This window comes from Portunus trituberculatus, chromosome 3 (genome assembly GCF_017591435.1).
Source record: "Portunus trituberculatus isolate SZX2019 chromosome 3, ASM1759143v1, whole genome shotgun sequence".
Lineage (NCBI taxonomy): Eukaryota > Metazoa > Arthropoda > Malacostraca > Decapoda > Portunidae > Portunus > Portunus trituberculatus.
Window position 1 is genome coordinate 3,818,804 of NC_059257.1, and position 22,272 is coordinate 3,841,075.

A 22,272-nucleotide genomic window follows, 5' to 3' on the forward strand; every position below is an offset into this window, starting at 1 on the left:
GTCAGCCAGCCACCCAGCCAGACAACCAGCCAGTCAGTCAGCCAACCAACCATCCATCCAGCCAGCCAGCCAGCCAGTCACCCAGCCAGGCAGACTACCAGTCAGTCAGTCAGTCAGTCAGTCAGCCAGCCAGCCAGCCAGCCAGCCAGCCAGCCAGCCAGCCAGCCAGCCAGCCAACCAACCAACCAACCAACCAACCAGCCAGCCAGCCAGCCAGCCAACCAACCAGCCAACCAACCAGCCTGCCAGCCATCCAGCCAGCCAGCCAGCTAGCCAGCAAGTCAGTCAACCAGACAGCCAGCCAGCTAACCAGCCAGCCAGCCAGCCAGCCAGCCAGCCAGCCAGACAACCAGCCCATCACCGAGCCAGCCAGCCAGTCAATCACCTAGCCAGCCAGCCATCCACCTAGTCAGTCAGTCAGTCAGTCAGTCAGTCAGCCAGTCAGCCAGCCAGCCAGCCAGCCAGCCAGCCAGCCAGCCAGCCAGCCAACCAACCAACCAACCAGCCAGCCAGCCAACCAACCAGCCTGCCAGCCAACCAACCAGCCTGCCAGCCATCCAACCAGCCAACCAGCCAGCCAGCTAGCCAGCAAGTCAGTCAACCAGACAGCCAGCCAGCTAACCAGCCAGCCAGCCAGCCAGCCAGCCAGCCAGCCAGCCAGCCAGCCAGACAACCAGCCCATCACCGAGCCAGCCAGCCAGTCAATCACCTAGCCAGCCAGCCATCCACCTAGTCAGTCAGTCAGTCAGTCAGTCAGTCAGTCAGTCAGTCAGTCAGTCAGTCAGTCAGTCAGTCAGTCAGTCAGCCAGCCAGCCAGCCAGCCAGCCAGCCAGCCAGCCATCCCAGCCCAGCCCTGCCTCACCCACTCCTTCCCCCATCAGTGTTACAAAATGGTGTTAATACAGCAAACCCTTTTCAAGAAATAAGAAAGATGTTATAGTTACAAAATACAATCTTTCTACTTTCTCTTTTCCTCTCTTTTTTTCCTCTTTTCTTCTTTATTTATTGTCTCTTCCTCTCTTTTTCTCTTCATAAACTCTTCTTGATCTTTTCTCTTCAAATATCCCTTCTCGTTCTCCTCCTCCTAAGGTAAGGTAAGGTAAGGTAAGGTACGGCAAGGCAAGGCAAGGCTGGGCTAATGGGCTAATAATAATTAATTGGGTTGGGTTGGGTATTGGGTTGGGTTATTATTAATAATAATAATAATAATAATAATAATAATAATAATAATAATAATAATAATAATAATAATAATAATAATAATAATAATAATTGGGTTGGGTTGGGTTGGGCTGGGCTGGGCTGGACATCTTTCTACACCAGTCCCAGCCAATCTTTGTGCACAGTTAGTTAATTGAGACATGTGTGGCTTATGCTAACAGCCATGTATGCTTATGAATCTACTGGTACTGACCCATAGACTACACACACACACACACACACACACACACACACACACATTCACTCATATACGCAAATATTATGTACAATTTTTAGTGTTCAGTTTTCATCCTTTTTTTTCTTTCTTTCTCTCTTCAAAGACACTAAAATGATGCATACTACTTCATTCTCTCTCTCTCTCTCTCTCTCTCTACAAGTGCACTAAAATCATACATACTGCCTCTCTCTCTCTCTCTCTCTCTCTCTCTCTGCACATGTAACAAACTGATATATATATAGGTATGTATTGATAAGACATACAGACACACAGACACATATCCATCTAGTCTAACCTTTGGGGTGTCGAGTGGAGAATTTACAACTATATATATAATTTCTTTGATCGATTAATATTACAATACCTTAAAAATACAGTCTTAGTTAATACAGGTTAATTCTCTTGTTTTTGTAATTGTATCTCTATATCTCTCTCTCTCTCTCTCTCTCTCTCTCTCATACAAACACTCTTACGAATATATTTTTACCATTCTTAAATTATCAAACATTTATTTTGTTCGCCTTTCATCGCTTAATTTTAGTCCTTACTCTATCCTCTCTCTCTCTCATTCTCTCTCTCTCTCTCTCTCTCTCTCTTTAAAGCTCCTATTTACTTGAGTGTGTGCTGGCGTGATGCTTCATAAAGAAAATGTAGCAATAAGTAAACTATATCTCTCTCTCTCTCTCTCTCATAATACAAATGTTATTCACACACACACACAGATAAAATATACTCAAACAGATTCCAATTCCCTCTACTACTACTACTACTACTACTACTACTACTACTACTACTACTATAACAACTACTACTACTACTTACTCATCACCTAGCTCTCAATACACCACAAACAGCACAAGCATAACCCTCATTTTCTTTCAGTTACAGCCTAAAAAGTAATAAACAATGTATATCTGACCCAAAGCTACAAAGCCAGCCAGTCATGTTATAGAAAAAAAAGATCAATAAAAATGTCCCTCTCTGAAGCATTGATTAATATTTGGTGGGTGTTCAGTGAGGAAAGTCATGTTAGAGGAAAAGCAATCTATAATAATGTCTCTCTATTATTATCTTATCTATTTATACCATGTGTGGTTTTTTACGGGAATTTCTGGGCTCAAGGGGATACATTTTGGGGTGCCTCCTATCTCAAAGCACACCCGCTAGGAAACCGTTACCCCAAGTGAGGAAGCCCAACCTACACTCGGACCGTGGACAGGATTCGAACCCCTGCGCTTGGAGACCCCTCGGACCCCAAAGCACGCATGGTTCCACTGTACCACGGCGGCATAGATTAATATTTGGCAGGGCGTTTAGTGAGGGAAGTTAGTGGTGGAAATAAGTAAGTTCAAGAGGGATTACTGTAAGGTGAATTGGTTATAATCTTGATGTTTTTGTCAAGACATTCACACAAGTTGCAGCATATAAAGAAAACATATATGATGGTAATTTTTCATAACACGAGAACATCTGGATCACCACAACACTATCTGGATTGGAGGAGGAGGTGGTGAGGAGAAACACAGGTGTAGGGAGGTGAGTGTTTTATCCTCGACTAACCTCAATTCCTCTGAAGAACCATACAGCGAAACTAGTCGGGAATAAACTCATCTCCCTGCACCTGTGTTTCTCGTCACCACCTCCTCTATTGATGTCTTTGTTTTGTGAGAGATTTATAGATTGGGATTAAAACTTGTATATCAAAGAGGGATATATTCAAATGTTCTTCTATCTATCTATCATAACTTCTGAATTGTGGCATTGAAAACATCTGACTACATTTTCTCTCTTTGCATGACTTTTTCCTCCTCCCACTAAGATCCTTCAAATTTAAACATCTTCAAACTTTTAAATTGTAACACTGAAAACATTTTATTCTACTCTCTCACTTTGCCTCCTTTTCCTTTTATAATCTTCACCAGCTCTTCTTACCCTTCTCCTCCTCCTCTTCCTCTTCTTCTTAGATTCCTCAAAATTAAATCTCACAATTTATAAATCATAGCATTGAAAACAATTGATTCTATTTCTTCATTTTGCTTCCTTCTTTTCCTCTCTCTCTCTTTATAATCTTTCTCCAGCTCATTTTTATCCTATTCCCGCTCCTCCTCCTTCTCCTCTTTAAGAACCATCAAATTTATACTGCACAAGAACTAACAATTCTCTCAATTTGCTTCCTTCTTTTCCTCTCTCTCTCTCTCTCTCTTTACAATCTTTCTCCAGCTCATTTTTACCCTCTTTCTCCTCTTCCACCTCCTCCTCCTCCTCCTCATCTCTAATAACCACCAAATTTATCTCTCACAATTGACTCTATTCTCTCACTTTGCTTCTTTCTTTTCCTCTCTCTCTCTCTCTTTACAATCTTTCTCCTGTTCTTTTCACCCTATTCCTCCTCCTTCCGCCACCTCCTCCTCTCTGAAAACCTCCAAATTTAAATCCCTCACAAATTACTTATTCTTCTCACTTTGACACAACCTACAACTTCTACCTGACTTTCCTCACAGACCACCCTTGATAACTGCAGTGTACCTTTTGGATAATAGAGATAATGCCCTGTGCGTTTGCTATATAATACAAACAGCAGTGATTAAATAGCGATATCTGAGTATTCTAAAGCTAATAGCCTCTTTGCGGGTCAGAGAGAAAATAAAAGTAATAAAGTATCCATCGTTTGGCTTGGTATTAAGTGTAGTGGGGTTTAATATTAAGTGATATTTGTTATAATGATTACTATGAATATTAAGTGTTACGGTTATTACTATCAAATTAATTCACAAGGTGGCTTACGTTAATCTCATTTGTAATCTCTCTTGTTTTTTAATGGCACTCTCTCTCTCACTCTCTCGCTCTATCTTTAATCACTCACTAACTCTCTCTTTACTCTTACTTTCTCTTTAACTAACCACTCACTCACTCACTCACTCTCTCTCTCTTTAATTGATCACTCACTCTCTCACTCTCTTGACTCTCAGTTACTTTTTAATATAACTTTCTCTTTAATCAACCACTCACTTCCTCACTCTCTCTTTCCTCTCACTCTATCTCTCTTTAATTAATCACTCACTCACACTTTTTCCTCTCACTCTCACTCACTCTCTCACTCTCTCTTCCCCTAACCTTGCTCCTGAGAGGGGTGGGTGGCGGTGGGGCGGGGATGGGGTGGGGTGGGGGCAGGGCAGGCAGTGTGTTCCTTGAGAGAGTCAGAATCTCTAAGGGACAAGTGGTCTTCCTCGCCGCGGTGGTGGTGGTGGTGGTGGTGGTGGCCGTGGTGTGGGTGTGGGTGGTGGTGGTGGTGTGTGGGATGCTCCTCCATCCCTCCCTCGTATGCCTCCGCCTCCTCCAGTAGTGGTTCACCTGGTGGAGGGAAAAGTAGTGGTTGTGGTGGTGGTGGTGGTTGAGGTGGAAGGAAAAATGATGATGATGATGATGATGATGATGATGATGATGGTAATGGTGGTGGTGGTGGTGGTGGTGGTGGTGGATGGCTAAATATAAATGGTAATGTTTCTTATCTCTCTTGTCTCTATTTCTTTGCTATTCTTTTCTACTTAATCTTTTCTTTTCCCTTAACCATTTCAGTACTGGGAAGCATTTTTTACTTGAATTTTGGGCATAATAAGATGATTTTATTGACATTGGGAAGGGTCTATGGAGGTCAGAAGATTAATGGCAACAGTCTTCACATTTTAATCCCTCGCATAAGTTTGTGAAGCTGTATAGAAGCACCAAATACTAACCAGCAGAAATATGGAAACACATCATGGTACTGAAGGGGTTAATTCTCTTTTTCACCTTCTCAGTATGGTAATCTTTTGGTGCACACTGTTAACCTTACCTCACCCAACCCACACACTCCACCAGCCTTCCCCACCTTCACCAGCAGCCAAGGATGAAGCTCACTAACCCACCCAGGGCTTCTCAACCTTCTGTGCCCTCAGCCTACACTTGCCAGCCCTACTTAGTCAATACTTGTGACCCACTCACTGCCACTCTCAATTGTGTTATGAAGGCAATACAATTGTTATAAACCATTTTTCAGAAGACTTTATTAAAGATGCATTTTCATTTATGGAATTATTATTAAAAAGACTATTATTTATACATTTTTCCAAATACTAGTAGTCTTTAAGATATGTGTTTCATGGCCCCACTCGGAACAAACCCAACCCAACATTGTCCCGTCCGTTGCTCACCTTCATTGTTCACGAGGGAGGAGGTGTCAAAGGAAGCCAGGGAGCCAGCGAGGGCCCGGCAGGAGGGGGCCTGGGAGCCGGTACTGGCGCCCCCGGAGCTCTGTGTGTCCACCGTCACGTTGGTCGAGTCGCTCGCTGCCGCCACCGTGTCCGTTGACCCCAAGCTGTCACACGCCGACCAGCTGCGCATACTTATAGATCGGGACGTGCTGCGAGGGTGTGTGTGTGTGTGTGTGTGTGTTTTGATTATGTACACTTGAAAAATTTTATAGTTTCTTTTATTTCATATTCTCAAAAAGATTGTAAAAAATCTCCGAAGTGTTTTCTACTTATCATTATCCTTCCTTATTTCAATCATGCTTTTTTCTATCTACTTTCTTTCATTATTTCAATCATATCTTTACTCATCTATTTTTTTCTTATTTCAATCTTTTACTTTTTATCTCTATCTACTTTATTTCAATCACATCTTTACTCTATCTACCTATTTTTTTTTTTCTTTAAACATATTTTTCTCCCTCTACCTGTCTGTCTTTATTTCAAACTCTTATTTTATTTCATATGCTCAAAAAATGTGAAAATTCTGTGTTTTTTGTCATCTGCCTCCATTTTTCTTCCTTCTAGTCATGTTCTCCTTATCTCTGCCACACTTTACTTCATATCCTCAGTGTTCAAAATTCATGTCTATTCTTTTCATTTTAAGGAAGGCAAGTCTACATATATTTATAAATCAATGTTAACTTGTATCTCTCTCTCTCTCTCTCTCTCTGTATGTCTGTCTGTTTGTCTTTGTATCTTTGTCTATTTCTCTGTTGGTTTATTTCTCCAACTCTCTCTCTCTCTCTCTCTCTCTCTCACCTTGAGGACTGCCGAGCTGAGCCAATGGACTGGTATGAAATATTATCAGGGTTGTCGCGGTGCCTGCTCCTCCTGCCCCCAACTGCCACCCCCACCACCCCTGGCACCCCTACCCTGTGTGCACGGCTGCGTGGGGCGTGGGGGGTGTACCTGCCAGCCCCTCCTGCACCTCCGGGAGGCTCAAAGATGGCAGGGCGGTGGCGCACGGCTTCCTCATATGTGGGGGGAACTCCTTGCTGGGGGGGGGTCAAGTTAGGTGGTTAGATTTTTTTAAAGTTAGGTTATTTTAGGATTAGGTTAGGTTAGGTTAGGTTAAGTAAAGGTTAGATAAAGGTATGGTAAGGTATGGTATGGTAGGGCAAGTTAAGTTAAGTTAAGTTAAGTTAAGTTAGGTTAGGTTAGGTTAAGGTCAATGTTAGTTTTGTTTGTTTCTGTGAATTCAAGGTAAGGGAAACTAATGGATAAAAGCAGTAAAACATCAATAGTAAATAGTGAAAAACACCAATTAGTGAGCCACTGCTTTGGAAATTAATTTACCTAACCAAACCACCCTGCCCACACCTAGGTTAAACACTGAACAAAAAATCCAGGATCTGCCCCTGTATTATAAGCTCCGTCCCAGGTTAGGTTAATTCTATAGATTATATTCTTCCTTCTTTTCTCTTCCTTAAAAACATCAAGCACTTTCTTCTCTTCCATATAAACACACACACACACACACACACACACACGAGCATAAAGCCCAGGCCCTGTAAAACTACAACTAGGTAAATACACACACACACACACACACACACACACACACACACACACACACACACACACACACACACACACACACACACACACACACACACACCGCGTAGTGTAGTGGTTAGCACGCTCAACTCACAATCAAGAGGGCCGGGCTCGAATCCCAGCGTGGAGAGGCAAATGGGCAAGCCTCTTAATGTGCAGCCCCTGTTCACCTAGCAGTAAATACGTACGGGATGTAACTTGAGGGGTTGTGGCCTCGCTTTCCCGGTGTGTGGAGTGTGTTGTGGTCTTAGTCCTATCTGAAGATCGGTCTATGAGCTCTGAGCTCGCTCCGTAATGGGGAAGACTGGCTGGGTGACCAGCAGATGACCGAGGTGAATTACACACCCACACACACACACACACACACCTTCACATTCTCTCCTTCACTCCCATCCTTACCAAGCTGTCCCTTATACCCTTCCAATTCATAACTTAATCCAACCTATGCCCCCTCCCCCTCACCTCATCAGGGAAGGCAATGAGGGCCACTCTGTCAGGGTCATGGTCTGGGTGTGGGGGCGGGGCACTGGCTGGCCGGGGGTGGGTGGGTGGGGATGTCCACCACCCCACCACTGCCACTGTTCCGTAGACGCACCAGTTTGGGGCTGACGGCACGCTGGTACACTGTGGGAAGGTGTTTGCTTAGGTCAGGTTAGGCTTGCTTTGGTTGTCTTTGGCTAAGTTAGATTACATTATTTAACTTTTTTTTTTTCTATATATATATATATATATATATATATATATATATATATATATATATATATATATATATATATATATATAATGGTAAAACTGGCCAATGGCAACAAAAGCTATTAAACAAAAAAAGGCCAAAAAGAACCACTGAGACACTAAGCTAGGTTAGGTTAGGTTACATTGAGATTGTTGTTAGTGTTAAGCAGAAAGACAAACACAGACAGACAGACAGACTGACACACTGTTAGGTTTGGTTAGATTGGATTACATTGGAATTTTGGTCAGTGTTAAGCAGACAGACAAACACAGATAGACAGACAGACAGACTGACACACTGTTGGGTTAGGTTAGAAGGGAATTGTGGGGCTAGTTGTGGTTAGCGTTGATGTAATCAGCAGACACACACAGGAAGAAGGACAGTTGAAGATTTTCAGTACTGGATCGTATTTTATCATGAATTATTGGAGTGACTAGACAATTTTATTTACATTGGGAAGAGTCTATGGAAGTCAGAAGATTTCCCTCAAGAGTTTCTGAAGCTGTATAAAACTGACAAATAGTAAGCAGAATGAATAAGAAAACACATCCTGGTACTGAAGGGGTTAATGCTGCAAATGATTGTTTAACAAGCTCTAGTAGAAATTAATATAGTTTCCAAGGGTGTTTTCATGACGGTAATATAAAACTAAACCTAACACACACACACACACACACACACACACACACACACACACACACACACATTGTTGGGATTTGCAATAGTGTTTTACTATGCCAGTTTAACAGCATGGAGCGAAAGTTTCTGCAATTTTTAGATTTCAGTAAGAGTGATAATCAATCGCAAATCTAACACACACACACACACGCACACACTCACGGATGAGGGCCAGCACAATGAGCAGGATGCCGATGACACTCCCGGTGGTGGCGACAAGGATGGTGTGGATGTCCAGGATAGAAGTGTCTCCCCTCAGCGGCTCTGAAGAAAACAAGAGTCAGACCAAGTAACAAGAGACATTCGGTGCTCTCCCAGCAACATTACTCCCTCAAAACACTGCTACACTCTCTAAACACACAAAATAAGAAACAAAATCTTAATAATAGAATGGTAGCCTCGCAGTACACTCCTAGCAAACATTACAACTTCAGAACACTGCTACACTTCTATCAGCACCATAAAATAACAAAATGAAGCCTAAACTATGATACCCTCTTAGCTTCAAAACACCAAAAATATAAGAGAAGCCTTAATCAACTATGATAGCTTCTCTCAGCATACTTCTAGCAAATATTATAGCTTTAAGAAATTCCTACACCTCCATCAACACCAAAAAATAAAAGAAAACAAGACCTTAATAAACAATGATAATTTCTCAGTACACTCCTTGCAAACACTGAACACTGCTACACTTCATCACCATAAAATAAGAAAATGAAGCCTAAACAATGACAGCCTCTTAGCTTCAAAACACTGATATACCTTCTTAAACACAAAAACAAATAAGAGATGAAGCCTCTATAAACAGTGATACCCTTTCAGTACATCCCTGCCAAATATGATAGCCTCAAAACACTGCTACACCTCCACCACCACCATAAAATAAGAAATACTTTAAAAAAACTATGATAGCTTCTCTCAGTACACTTCCAATAACAACAATTCCACCACCACCACCCTAAACACTGCCTAGACAATAGAAACACAAGCTGCAACACTTCCACCACTCTAGCAGCCAGCAGCCAGCACCCGTCTCCTCACCATCTCTGTATTGGTGAAGGCGTCGACACACAGGCAGAAGGCGAGGAGTCCAGCAGCCTGTGTCCTCCTGGCAGGTGACCACAGAGGGACCCATTAACTTGTACCCCGACTCACACTGATAGTACACCTGCCGAGGAGAGATTAGATTAAGGTACGGAAGGTTAGGTTAGGTTAAGATGAGTGTTTGGGGTGTCTTTGGAAGGGACATTTAGATTAGGGTATATTTGGGTGTGTTTTGAGGTATTCTAGGGTGTTTTTTGAGTTAATATTTTCAGTGTTTTGTGTTATATTGGCTAGGGAAGATTAGGTTAGGTTAGGGTGAGTGTTTGGGCTGTCTTTGGAAGGGATATTTAGATTAAGGTATATTTGGGTGTGTTTTGAGGTAATCTAGGGTGTTTTTTGAGTTAATTTTTTTGAGTGTTTTTTGTTATATTGGCTAGGGAAAATTAGGTTAGGTTAGGGTGAGTGTTTGGGCTGTCTTTGGAAGGGATATTTAGATTAGGGTATATTTGGGATGTTTTGAGGTATCCTAGGGTGTTTTTTTAGTTAATATTTTCAGTGTTTTGTGTTATATTGGCTAGGAAAGATTAGGTTAGGTTAGGTTAGGGTGAGAGTTTGGGGTGTCTTTGGAAAGGACAATTAAGTTTTAAGGTATATTTTGTGGTGTTTTGAGGTATTCAAGGGTGTTTTTGAGTTAATATTTTTAGTGTTTTGTGTTATATTGGCTAGGAAAGATTAGGTTAAGTTAGGGTGAGTATTTGGGGTGTGTTTGGAAGGGACAGTTAAGTTAGGATATGTTTGGGTGTGTTTTGAAGTGCTTTTGAGTGTTCTATTTAAGTGTTTTGGGTAACATTGTTAGTACACTTAGGTAGGGAAGGCTAGGTTAGGGTGTGAGTGTTTGGGTGTGTTTTGATAGGTTGTAGGGTGTTTTCAGTGTGTTTTTTGCTAAGTTTGGAGTATTTTGGATAAGTTTGGTTGAGGTGGTGTCTGGGTGTGTTCTGGGGATATTTTGCAGTGTTGTAAGGTGTTTTGAGTGTGTTTAAGCTAAGTTTAGCTGAGTGAGGTGATGCTTTGAATGTGTTTTAAGGGTATTTAGCAATGTTGTGGAGTGTTCTGGTGTTATTTTGAGTGTCTTGGGTACGTTTGGTTGAGTGAGGTGATGTTTGGGTATTGTAGAGTGTTTTGAGGGTGTTTTTATTTTCTTGTAAGTGTTTTTTTGTGTTTTGTGAGTGTTTTGCGATACTTTGCAGTGCTGTGGGGTGTTTTTTCTTTATTTCAAGTATCTTTTTGTGTTTTGGATGTGTTTAAATGTATTTTGTAGTTTTATGGGATAGTTTTGATATATTTTGAGTGTTTTTGGCCAGTTATGATGATTCTAAGGATGTGTCTTTAGTGTGGGTTGGGAATTCAAAGCTGGATCACAAACTAACATCTAAAAACCATGAAAAATAGATAAGTAAAAGAATAAAGCTAAAAGTTGATCTTATTTTCACACGTAAATAAATAATAATAAAAAAAATATATAGCTAAAAGTTGATCTGATTTTCACATTTTCACTCGTTGTAAATAAATGATAAAAAAAAAAAAAGGTAAAATTAAAAGTTGATCCTATTTTCAGCCGTTGATGATAGTGAGTGCCACTAACCTGTGCCTGCACCGGGAAGGAGGAGGCACTGTCCGAGAGGGTGCCGTGGCGGATGTTTGGGGGCGGCATGCAGCTGTAGAACTCCTCTGTACGTTGGAAAAATGAATAAATAAGATAAGTAAATAAATAAAGAAATAAATAAAGAAAGAAAGAAAGAAAGAAAGAAAGAAGTAAGAAAAAAAAAAAGACATTAGGAAAAATAATTGTGAATAAATAAATAAGTAAATAAGTAAATAAAAGGTTAAGAATAAAATATACAAAATAAAATATAAGTAAATAAATATGAAAAAAAACGGATTGGTTAGGAAAAATAGATAAATTAATATATAAATAAATAAGTTAGTAAATAAATAGATAAACGAAAAAAATATTAGAGTATATTATTTTTCCTTTGCCAGACACCTCATATAAATACCTTTCCAACACACACACACACACACACACACACAGTAGCCCGGTAGCTCAGTGGTTAGAGCGCTGGCTTCACAAGCCAGATAACCGGGGTTCGATTCCCCGGCCGGGTGGAGATATTTGGGTATGTCTCCTTTCACGTGTAGCCCCTGTTCACCTAGCAGTGAGTAGGTACGGGATGTAAATCGAGGAGTTGTGACCTTGTTGTCCCGGTGTGTGGTGTGTGCCTGGTCTCAGACCTATCCCAAGATCGGAAATAATGAGCTCTGAGCTCGCTCCGTAGGGTAACGTCTGGCTGTCTCGTCAGAGACTGCAGCAGATCAAACAGTGAATACACACGGCCTGGTAGCCCAGTGGTTAGAGCGCTGGCTTCACAAGCCAGAGGACCGGGGTTCGATTCCCCAGCCGGGTGGAGATATTTGGGTGTGTCTCCTTTCACGTGTAGGTGCTGTTCACCTAGCAGTGAGTAGGTACGAGATGTAAATCGAGGAGTTGTGACCTTGTTGTCCCGGTGTGTGGTGTGTGCCTGGTCTCAGGCCTATCCAAAGATCGGAAACAATGAGCTCTGAGCTCGTTCCGTAGTGTAATGTCTGGCTGTCTCGTCAGAGACTGCAGCAGATCAAACATTGAATTACACACACACACACAAAAACACTCACCACACTTGGGTGACGTTCCTTCCCAGAGTCCGGCCTTGCAAGTCAGTATATGAGTGACACAAGGGGCCAGAGTGTTCCTGTAGTGTGGCCGACACCTGTAAGACACCTCGGTGCCCTCTATGGCCCCCTTTGTCGTCACCAGCCCACGCACCAACTTCTGCTCTGTGTTGGCTACCTCGGGCGGCACTGGGCACAGCTCAGCACCTTCAGGAGAGAGAGAGAGAGAAGGGGAAAAGTGAGTTGTGGAGAGAGAGAGAGAGAGAGAGAGAGAGAGAGAGAGAGAGAGAGAGAGAGAGAGAGAGAGAGAGAGAGAGAGAGAGAGAGAGAGAGAGAGAGAGAGAGAGAGAGAGTGGAGAGAGAGAGAGAGAGAGAGAGAGAGAGAGAGAGAGAGAGAGAGAGAGAGAGAGAGAGAGAGAGAGAGAGAGAGAGAGAGAGAGAGAGAGAGAGAGAGAGGTAAAAATGAGTTGTAGGGTGTTTTGGAAGGAAAGAACCACAGAAAACAAAACAAAAGAACTGAAAGAGAAGAAAACAAGGAAAAAAAATTCACACTGTACATACACACACACACACACACACACCTATCAGTTCCTGGAGTGGTTCACAGTGGGGCACCTCCTTCCGTGGCAGCCAAACGCCTCCCTTCTCGCAGGTGAACTGGTCTGGCCCACTCAGGATGTAGCCGGTGTGACAGACAAACTGGACCCGGGCGCTGGCTGGGTACTCCTGGCCGTCCCAAGAGCCTGTGATCTCAAAGTAGTAGCCGTTCATCACCGGGTCCCTGGCGCGGCACCCCTGGCTCACTGCAACACACGCAGAAATAGATAATAAAGGATAAATAATAAATAATAGATGATAAACAGTTTGGCTCACTATAATGGAGGGAGAAAGATAATAAATGATAAATAATAAATAATAGATGATAAACAGTTTAGCTTACTGTACTGAAGGGAGAAATAAATGATAAATGAAAAATAATAGTAATAGTAAATGATAAGTCTAGCTCACTATAATGGAAGGAAATAGATAAATAAATGATAAATAATAAATAATAAATGATAAATGATTTAGTTCACTATAACAGAAGGAGAAATAAATAACAATAGATGAATAAATAACAATAAATGGTCTACCTCACTGTAGAGGTATAAATAAATCAAAAAATTACAAATAATACTAATAATAAATGGTTTAGTCACTGTCTCTCTTAGAAGTAAAAATAAATAAAGCAATAATAATAATAATAATAATAATAATAATAATAATAATAATAAGTGGTTTAGTATAGCACTGTATACTGAATATTTACAGTGGGCTGAAGGAAGCTGATGTTTTCACCAAGATTAAGACTAAGATTACATTTAGCAAGGATGAAGGAGTGTGTGTGTGTGTGTGTGTGTGTGTGTGTGTGTGTGTGTGTGTGTGTGTGTGTGTGTGTGTGTGAAAGATGCTCTCAGCTTCTCCCAGCATACCCAAACCTATCCCAGCCTACTCCAACCTACCCCAACCCCTCCCAGCTTATCCCAGCCAACCCAAATCTCTCCCAGTCTAACCAAACCTCTCCCAACCTCTACTAACCTACCATAGCCTCTCCCAGCCAACCCAAACCTCTCCCAACCTACCATAGCCTCCCACAACCAACCCCATACTTCTCCCATCCCACTCACCACACTGGGGCAGCTCTCCTTGCCACTCCCCCCGGCGGCAGGTGAGGTGGTGTGGCAGACGGGTGGTGTGTGCGGTGCGGGAGGTCAACAGTCTGTACCCCGCCTCACACGAGTACTCCGCCACGCTGTTCTCCGGGTACCACGCCTCCCCACCCTTCCCTGCCACCCCGACCCTCGTATTGACTCGCCCCGCCCCAAGGTACAGCACCTCCACCTTCCCCTGGCTGATGGTGTCGGGCGGCCCACACTCCACATCTGAAGAAGGAAAATCATGAGTCTTGGTAATGGCTGGCTGGATTTCTGGTTTCTATATGTCTACTGCTACTACTACTACTATTACCACTACTACAGTTGACACTCACAAATCCAGCAACCAATACTCCAGAAACATCAATTTTTCTGCCATGACACGCCCTGGTCTGGTCTTTGCCTCAGTGAAGGGGTGAAGTGGCCGGTGACTCACTAAAGGAACTAGCCAAGGTGTTTCATGGCTCTCAGTTCCATGTGATGATGTGTGTGTGTTTTGTTGACATTAGGCCCTTCAGTACCAGGACATGTTACTGTATTCATTCTGGTGACTATTTGGTGATTTGATACAGCTTCAGGAACTTATGTGGGGATTAAAAAAAAAGTGAAGACTGTGGACATTAATCTTCTGATCTTCATTGACCCTGCCTAATGCAAATAACACTGTCTAATTGTGCCGAAACTCATGGTAAAAATATGTCCCAGTACTGAACGAGTTAAGGGCTTCTTAAGAGGGATGCTAATCCTATACTCTTTCTTGTGTGTGTGTGTGTGTGTGTGTGTGTGTGTGTGTGTGTGTGTGTGTGTGTGTGTGTGTGTGTGTGTGTGTGTGTAATTCACTGTTTGATCTGCTGCAGTCTCTGACGAGACAGCCAGACGTTACCCTACGGAACGAGCTCAGAGCTCATTGTTTCCGATCTTGGGATAGGCCTGAGACCAGGCACACACCACACACCGGGACAACAAGGTCACAACTCCTCGATTTACATCCCGTACCTACTCACTGCTAGGTGAACAGGGGCTACACGTGAAAGGAGACACACCCAAATATCTCCACCCGGCCGGGGAATCGAACCCCGGTCCTCTGGCTTGTGAAGCCAGCGCTCTAACCACTGAGCTACCGGGCTGTGTGTGTGTGTGTGTGTGTGTGTGTGTGTGTGTGTGTGTGTGTGTGTGTGTGTGTGTGTGTGTGTGTGTGTGTGTGTGTGTGTGTGAGTGTGTTACATTAGGTTAACCCCTTCAGTACCATGATTCGTTTTCATATTCATTCTGGTTACTATTTGGTGATTTTATACAACTTCAGAAACTTATGTGCGGATTAAAAATAGTGAAGACTGTGGCCTTTAATCTTCTGACCTCCATTGACACTTCCTAATATCAATAAAATCATCTAATCACACCCAAAACTCAAAGTCGAAATGTGGCCCCAGTACTGAAGGGATTAAGTTAGCAAATCTCGGGGCTGCATGGGGGTATGTGTTATAGTTAGGTTAAGTTAGTCTGTCACCAAACATATTACAAATGCATGGGTATATCTTGCTAGGTTAGGTCAGGTTAGGTTAGATTAAGTTACAGCAAGGGTTATCATTTTTTTTATGCAAGACAGAAAAACTAGCTAAAAAAAAAAATAATAAAAAAAAAAGCCCACTCAGTAGTCAGTCCCCTTACAGATCCAAAAGGGTTAGCCAAAAGACAGGGGTAAATGGTAGGGTAGGGTAGAGTAGGGTAGGGTAAGGTAGGGTAGGGTAGGGTAGGGTAAGGTAAGGTAAGGTAAGGTAAGGTAAGGTAAGGTAAGGTAAGGTAAGGTAAGGTAAGGTCAGGGTAGGGCAAGTTAGCCTGTTCCACCACCACCACCACCACCACCAGCACACTCACAGCGACAGCGCGGCATCCTGGGGAATCCGTCAGGGTTGTGCCACACTCCCTTGGGCCCACACACCATCTTCCAGCGCGCCATGAACCCCCGGGCACACCTCACCGTCACCACCTCCCCCACCAGGTACGACCGTTTATGGGGCGACACCTGGCCTTGGGGGATGCGCAGGCTGGCACACTTCTCTGCAGGGATGCCGTGTGGGAATATTCTTACTCATGTGCACTTTATACATCTTTTTTTATGTGAATTTCATTTTTTTTTTTTTTAATACTGTATGGCTTTTCATGGGAATTTATGGGCTAAAGGGGATACTTTTTTTGGGTACCTCCAATCTAAAAGCCCACCCATGACAGTCTGTCTACTCTAAAGTGTCTCCTGGGTCTCTGTTTGAGTGGTGACCCAGGGAGTGCGTGGTTGTCAGATCTTGAGGCAAACCGTGAGCTGTCCTTGTAATAAGTGCGTGGATCAACAAAAAACAAGCATTATTCACATCAAATCAATCATGTTATCAGTGAACTACAATGTGTTTGAAATCCTGAAGCCATTTTAGAGTAGACTGTTGCCCCAAGTGAGGAAGCCCAACCTACACTCGGACCGTGGACAGGATTCGAACCCCTGCGCTTGGAGACTCCTCGGACCCCAAAGCATGCACCACTGCACCACAGCACACTGCTCACCCTACACACACCTCTCCAGTATTTTGTTGTTTGCTCATTCAAGTTTACCTTAGTTCGACCAAAATAAACAAATAAACAAATAAAATGGAGTAGTGGTTTTATTTACTTTTGTTTATCTTATTTTTTGTTACATATTGGATGAGAGAAGAAGAGAAAGAGGATGTAGGATCACACAAATAGGATAGGATACTTTATTTAATCCTATCTATAAAAAATAAATAGAAAAAATATGAAAAAAATAAATAAAATGGAGTAGAGGTTTTATCTATTTATTTTTGTTTATTCATTTATTTTTTTGTTACATATTGGATGAGAGAAAGAGAAAAGAGAAAAGACAAAGAGGATGTAGGATCACACAAATAGAATATCACATTTTATTTTATTTATTTTTTCATCTTTTTTTATTTATGTTGTTTTGATAGATTAGATTAAAGAAAGTAGTGGTTTATTTAGTATTTTTGCTTATTTATTTAGTTTATTTATTTGTTATATATTGGATGAGAGAGAGAGAGAGAGAGAGAGAGAGAGAGAGAGAGAGAGAGAGAGAGAGAGAGAGAGAGAGAGAGAACAGGAGATGAGAGGATGGGAAGAGAAGAAAGGAAGAAAACTGTAGAAAGATTTTGAGTTAACAAGAAAAGGAGAGAAAGAAATGAAGAAAAACAAATATGATTCGTTAAATATAAAAAAAAAATGGAAGAAGGAAGGAATGAAAATTAAAGAACGGAAGGGAAAGAAAAAAGAAAAAAGAAAAAAGATAAATTGTAATAGTTCTTAATCAAACTCCCAATAATAATAATAATAATAATAATAATGATAATAATAATAATCTACTTTTATCATTACTTTCCCTACCATCACCAACACCACCACCACCACCACCACCACCACCACCATTACCTGCAGACATGTTGGTACGCGTTGAGATCAAGTTCACCTCATCATCACCATCAACAGCCACCACCACCATCACCATCGCCATCATCACCACCACCACCGCAGCCACCACCACAGAGCTGCCCGCCATTGTAGCTACTCTGAAAAACAAGAATGGTGATATGAGAGAGAGAGAGAGAGAGAGAGAGAGAGAGAGAGAGAGAGAGAATCTTATGACAAATACAGTATACATATTTACACTGACACCTTCCCCCCTCCCTCTCTCTCTCTCTTTCTCTCCCACATTAGTACACTTCTTTTTATGTAAGAGAGGAAACTGGACAAGAGCAAAAATAAATAAATAAAGGCTCACTTAACTGTCAGTCCCCCATTTACACCCCCTCTCCTTCACCACAGCCACAGCCTCTAACCTCACAGCACCACAGTTTACCATTAAAAAGCTAGTCTGTTATTACCCACAATCCACCTACACACACACACTCCTTACAGACTCCCTCACAGCCAACACCACTCCCCCAACACTCACCACTACTTCTATCCCCACACACACCAACCACAACACCTACACACCCACACTACTCCCTCACAGCCACCCACCTCACCCAATACCACCACTCCAACACTCACCACTCCCTCTGTCCTCACACAAACACACACACCACTACACCAGCTCACAATTTCTTACACTGGCATGCCCCCCTCTCCCATACTCTCTTCCACAGGCCCCCCACTGCCCTACCACACTCACTAGCCTAAGGAAATACAGCAACTCACACTAGGACACACACCTGACACACTGATACATGCCTCACAGTACACATCACGATACACCACACAGCACTCGCCACACCACTGCCAGACTTACTCGTTAAAGTATGTTTAGAGTCTTTCACATTACTCTCTCTTTGGGTTTAAACTATTTTTTCTAGTAGTTTTCATCCTGTTTTGAATGACTCTACACTTTGTTTCTGTCGTAAATCAGTATTTTTTTTATATTCCCGTCCTTCCCCCCTTTCCCCTAAAAATCACAGTCTATCCCCTGATTAAGTACTGTATTGTGATGAAAATGAAGAAAAGGTGAATTCAAAAGGGACCAAAATGTACTAGAAGATAATAGTTTCATTATCACAAAGTACCATAAAAGTAACAGTCCAAAATTTTGACTATTACTGCTGTGGATAGTACTCACTGTCACAACTGGCTATGCTGACCTACTGAAACTTATCCACAGTTTTTGACCCAACCTAACCTAACCCTAATTTTAACCTAACCTAACCAAACCAAGCTAACGTAACCTAGAGACGACATGCACTGCTGATTTGTCTTTCTCAGAATAAATTAACTCTATCTAACACAATTAAACTGATCTAACCAAAGCAAACTAGTTTAACCTGACTAGCAATGTTAAGATATTAATATGAAGTCATTACTTATCTCTCTTTGTAAAATCTAACAGTACATTGTAAATAATTAAGGTGACACCCCATCCGTTCAGACATCTTCCACAGACTGATTTACAACTAGTCGCTTCCCTCCACAAATTACTCTGATTGGCTACATTTATTATGAATTATTTTCATTAGTCAGCGGCTGAATACTCAGACAAAAAAACAATCACTGTGATTGATTTCTTGCAAGCACAAATTATATGACAACACACACACATGAACAAACACACTAACAGCGTTCCTCACTGCCCGGTAGTCCATCACACGCATGGGTGTCACACCCCATTAGCTCATTCCCCCAAAAATGCTGAATCTTAATAAATTGTTGTCAATCTTATAAACAATTTGTGACGAATAAGTATGGGTTCAAATCACTCAAAATGAGAAGCTCCACATGATGAGAAGGATGAGAAAAGCCATGATGGTTATAGTGAAAGACTGTAAAAATGCCTCCATCACAATACACTGCTGCTACCACCACACTCTGATCAGGACACTGCCACCTCAATGCCCACACACAGACACACACACACACAAACACATTATGAGTCCCGTTTGAACCCTGTACAATACAACTAGGTAAATACACACCCACACACACACAGATACTATATTGCCTCTCCATAGCTTACCAGTAACAAGTTTTAAATAAGTTAGGTTTTCATGAAGCCACATAACAAAACAAGGACCACAAAGGAACACAAAGGAAGGGAAAGTAACTTGAGATTTCAGCAAAGTCCTAATATACACGTTCCGCCAGCTCCCTCTTCACAGCTCCTCCACCCAGCTGATTTGACGTCACATATACGAAGCCACGCTATTGATCAACAACACACGCACACCCTATTCCCTTATTCATCATCCTCTTTCCCTACTCATCTATTTTTCTATCTGCTGCTTTATTATAATTTCCTCCTATCCACTTAATCATTACCATTTCCTCCTATTCCTTTATTCATTCTTAGAAACAGTACTGAGACTCCAAGACATGAACCTTGAACTCCCTGCCTGTGTCTGTATTTCTAGCTTCCTATGACTTGACTTCATTCAGGAGGGAGGATTCAAGATGTGTCCTTATCCTTTGGCTAACTCTATCAGCTCTTTAAGGAGACTGACAACTGAAGGGGCCTTTTTTTTTTCTATACATTTTTGCTGCTCTTGGTCCGTCCTCCTCTCTTACATATAAAAAAAAAAAACTTCAGTACTGGAACACATTTTTACCTTGAGTTTAGGGTACGATTAGATTATCTTATTGACGTTAGGAAGGGCCTATGGAAGTCACAAGATTAATGGCCACAGTCTTCACTATTTTAACCCCTTCAGTATTGGGACACTTCATCATCTTGAGATTTGTGTACCATTAGACCATTTTATTGACGTTAGGAAGGGTCTATGGAAGTCACAAGATTAATGGCCACAGTCTTCACTATTTTAACGCCAACATAAGTTCCTGAAGCTGTATCAAATTAAATAGTAAGCAGAATGTATATGGAAACACGTGGTGGTAGTGAAGGGGTTAATAGTGCGAGTGTTGAGCGAGGCGAGTCACGACGCAGCAACACAACAAACAACAAAGGTATCTGTGACTCACCTTGTTTCAGTGTTGCAGGGTCACGCCGGCATCATTCAGCGTGAGTGCATGCTGGCGGGGCGTGTGTGCGGCAGAGTGAGGCGCGGCACGTGTGAGGGAGCTAAGGGCACGAGGGAAATGTTGCCTTCATCACTATTCACACAGACGCCTTCTCTTGTTGACATCAATGGCGTCGTCTGCTTGGCTACGGACTTTATCTTTACTATCACTTTTATTTCTTCTCTCTTTCCTTGCACTTTGTTTATTTATTGGATTGTTTTGTGTTAATTATCAATTTCAATGACAAGTGTTTTTTTTATCGAAGGACTATATTCTGTGGGCTTTATACTCATCATACTGATGACGAGGTCGCTGTGCGACTGATACAGGATAACCTAGATGGGCCCTGGTGGCCCTTTGTTATCCTATTATTTATGTTATGTTATGTTAACAGAAGTCAAGAATAAATGGCCAATAAGTAAATGAGTGTCCCAACCCACAATACCTATACCACAATTCCGAGCCACATCTTATATATATATATATATATATATATATATATATATATATATATATATATATATATATATATATATATATATATATATATATATATATATATATATATATATATATATATATATATATATATATATATATATATATATATATATATATATATATTGATAGATAGATAAATAGACAGATACAGATATATTAATCAATCACGGGGGCATACGCCGGGGGGCGCATCGCCTCGCCTACCCTATGGAACTTGCCACTCCAGGCGAGTTTCCATGCAGGCTCCCTTCCAATGCCAGGTAACTCCCAGCAGGAGGCATCGACTTTCAGCAGCCATTAGTTCTATGGACGTCCCCTTGGCCTCCATGCTGGGTTATCCCTTTCAGAGACGACCCGATATGCAGGATCAGCTTCCGGGTAGCGTGCCACATGTCCATATGGTCGCAGTTGGCGTTGAGGGACTATGCTGGTAATCGGCCTCAAATCAGTCTCACGGAGCAATCGCTGATTTGACAAAAATCATACCAGCGGTACCCCATGATCCTGCCAAGGCATCTAGTACCAAAGACATCAACTCGCCTCTTCAGATCTTCTTGAGGGTTTGTTGGGGCCGTGCAGGCTGTGTCACAGCCTCTAGTGCCCCAAAGGTGCGGTATGCGGAGGTGATGTGTTCCGGCTATATACGGTGGAGCTGATTTGTTTTCTGTAGGAAGGTCCTAGTGAGGTTGAGACTCTTGAAAGCCTGATTAGTATTTGTGCAGCCACCCAGGAGGTCAATCAGTGTTGGCCTGTGAGGGTGAAATGCAGACAGTGAGTGGAGGAGGGCCGCACGGTGTGAGAGGTGACGAGAGCAATGCAGAAGCAGGTGTTCTGGGGTGTCAGGCTGTGTAGGGCACCAGGGGCAGTGGGGAGAGTCGGTCATGCCCAGCCTGTGAAGGTGGGCATTGAGGCGGGTGTGGCCAATCCTCTGTCTGGTGACTGCCGTGTCCAGTTTGGGGAGCCTTTTCAGATCGGTGATCAGCGTCCATGTCTCACAACCATAGAATAAGACAGGAATCGCCAATGACTTGAAGATTCAAATCTTCGTCCGTCTGCACAGGTACCGACAACGCCAAATATTCGTGTTGAGTGAGTCCATAA

At 42.2% G+C, this 22,272-nt stretch overlaps 1 protein-coding gene across 1 annotated transcript; it reads right to left on the reverse strand.

The window, feature by feature from the left end:
• Positions 1-1,653: 1,653 nt before the first annotated feature.
• LOC123507819 (sushi domain-containing protein 4-like) lies at positions 1,654-20,829 on the reverse strand. The gene is given in 14 exon segments (XM_045261038.1): positions 1,654-4,789; positions 5,629-5,837; positions 6,487-6,722; positions 7,747-7,839; positions 7,841-7,908; positions 8,858-8,959; positions 9,740-9,866; positions 11,385-11,470; positions 12,455-12,658; positions 13,033-13,254; positions 14,119-14,373; positions 16,021-16,203; positions 17,596-17,732; positions 20,632-20,829. Coding segments are annotated over 13 exon segments (2,154 nt in total). The 5' UTR covers positions 17,723-17,732; positions 20,632-20,829; the 3' UTR covers positions 1,654-4,547.
• Positions 20,830-22,272: the final 1,443 nt, after the last annotated feature.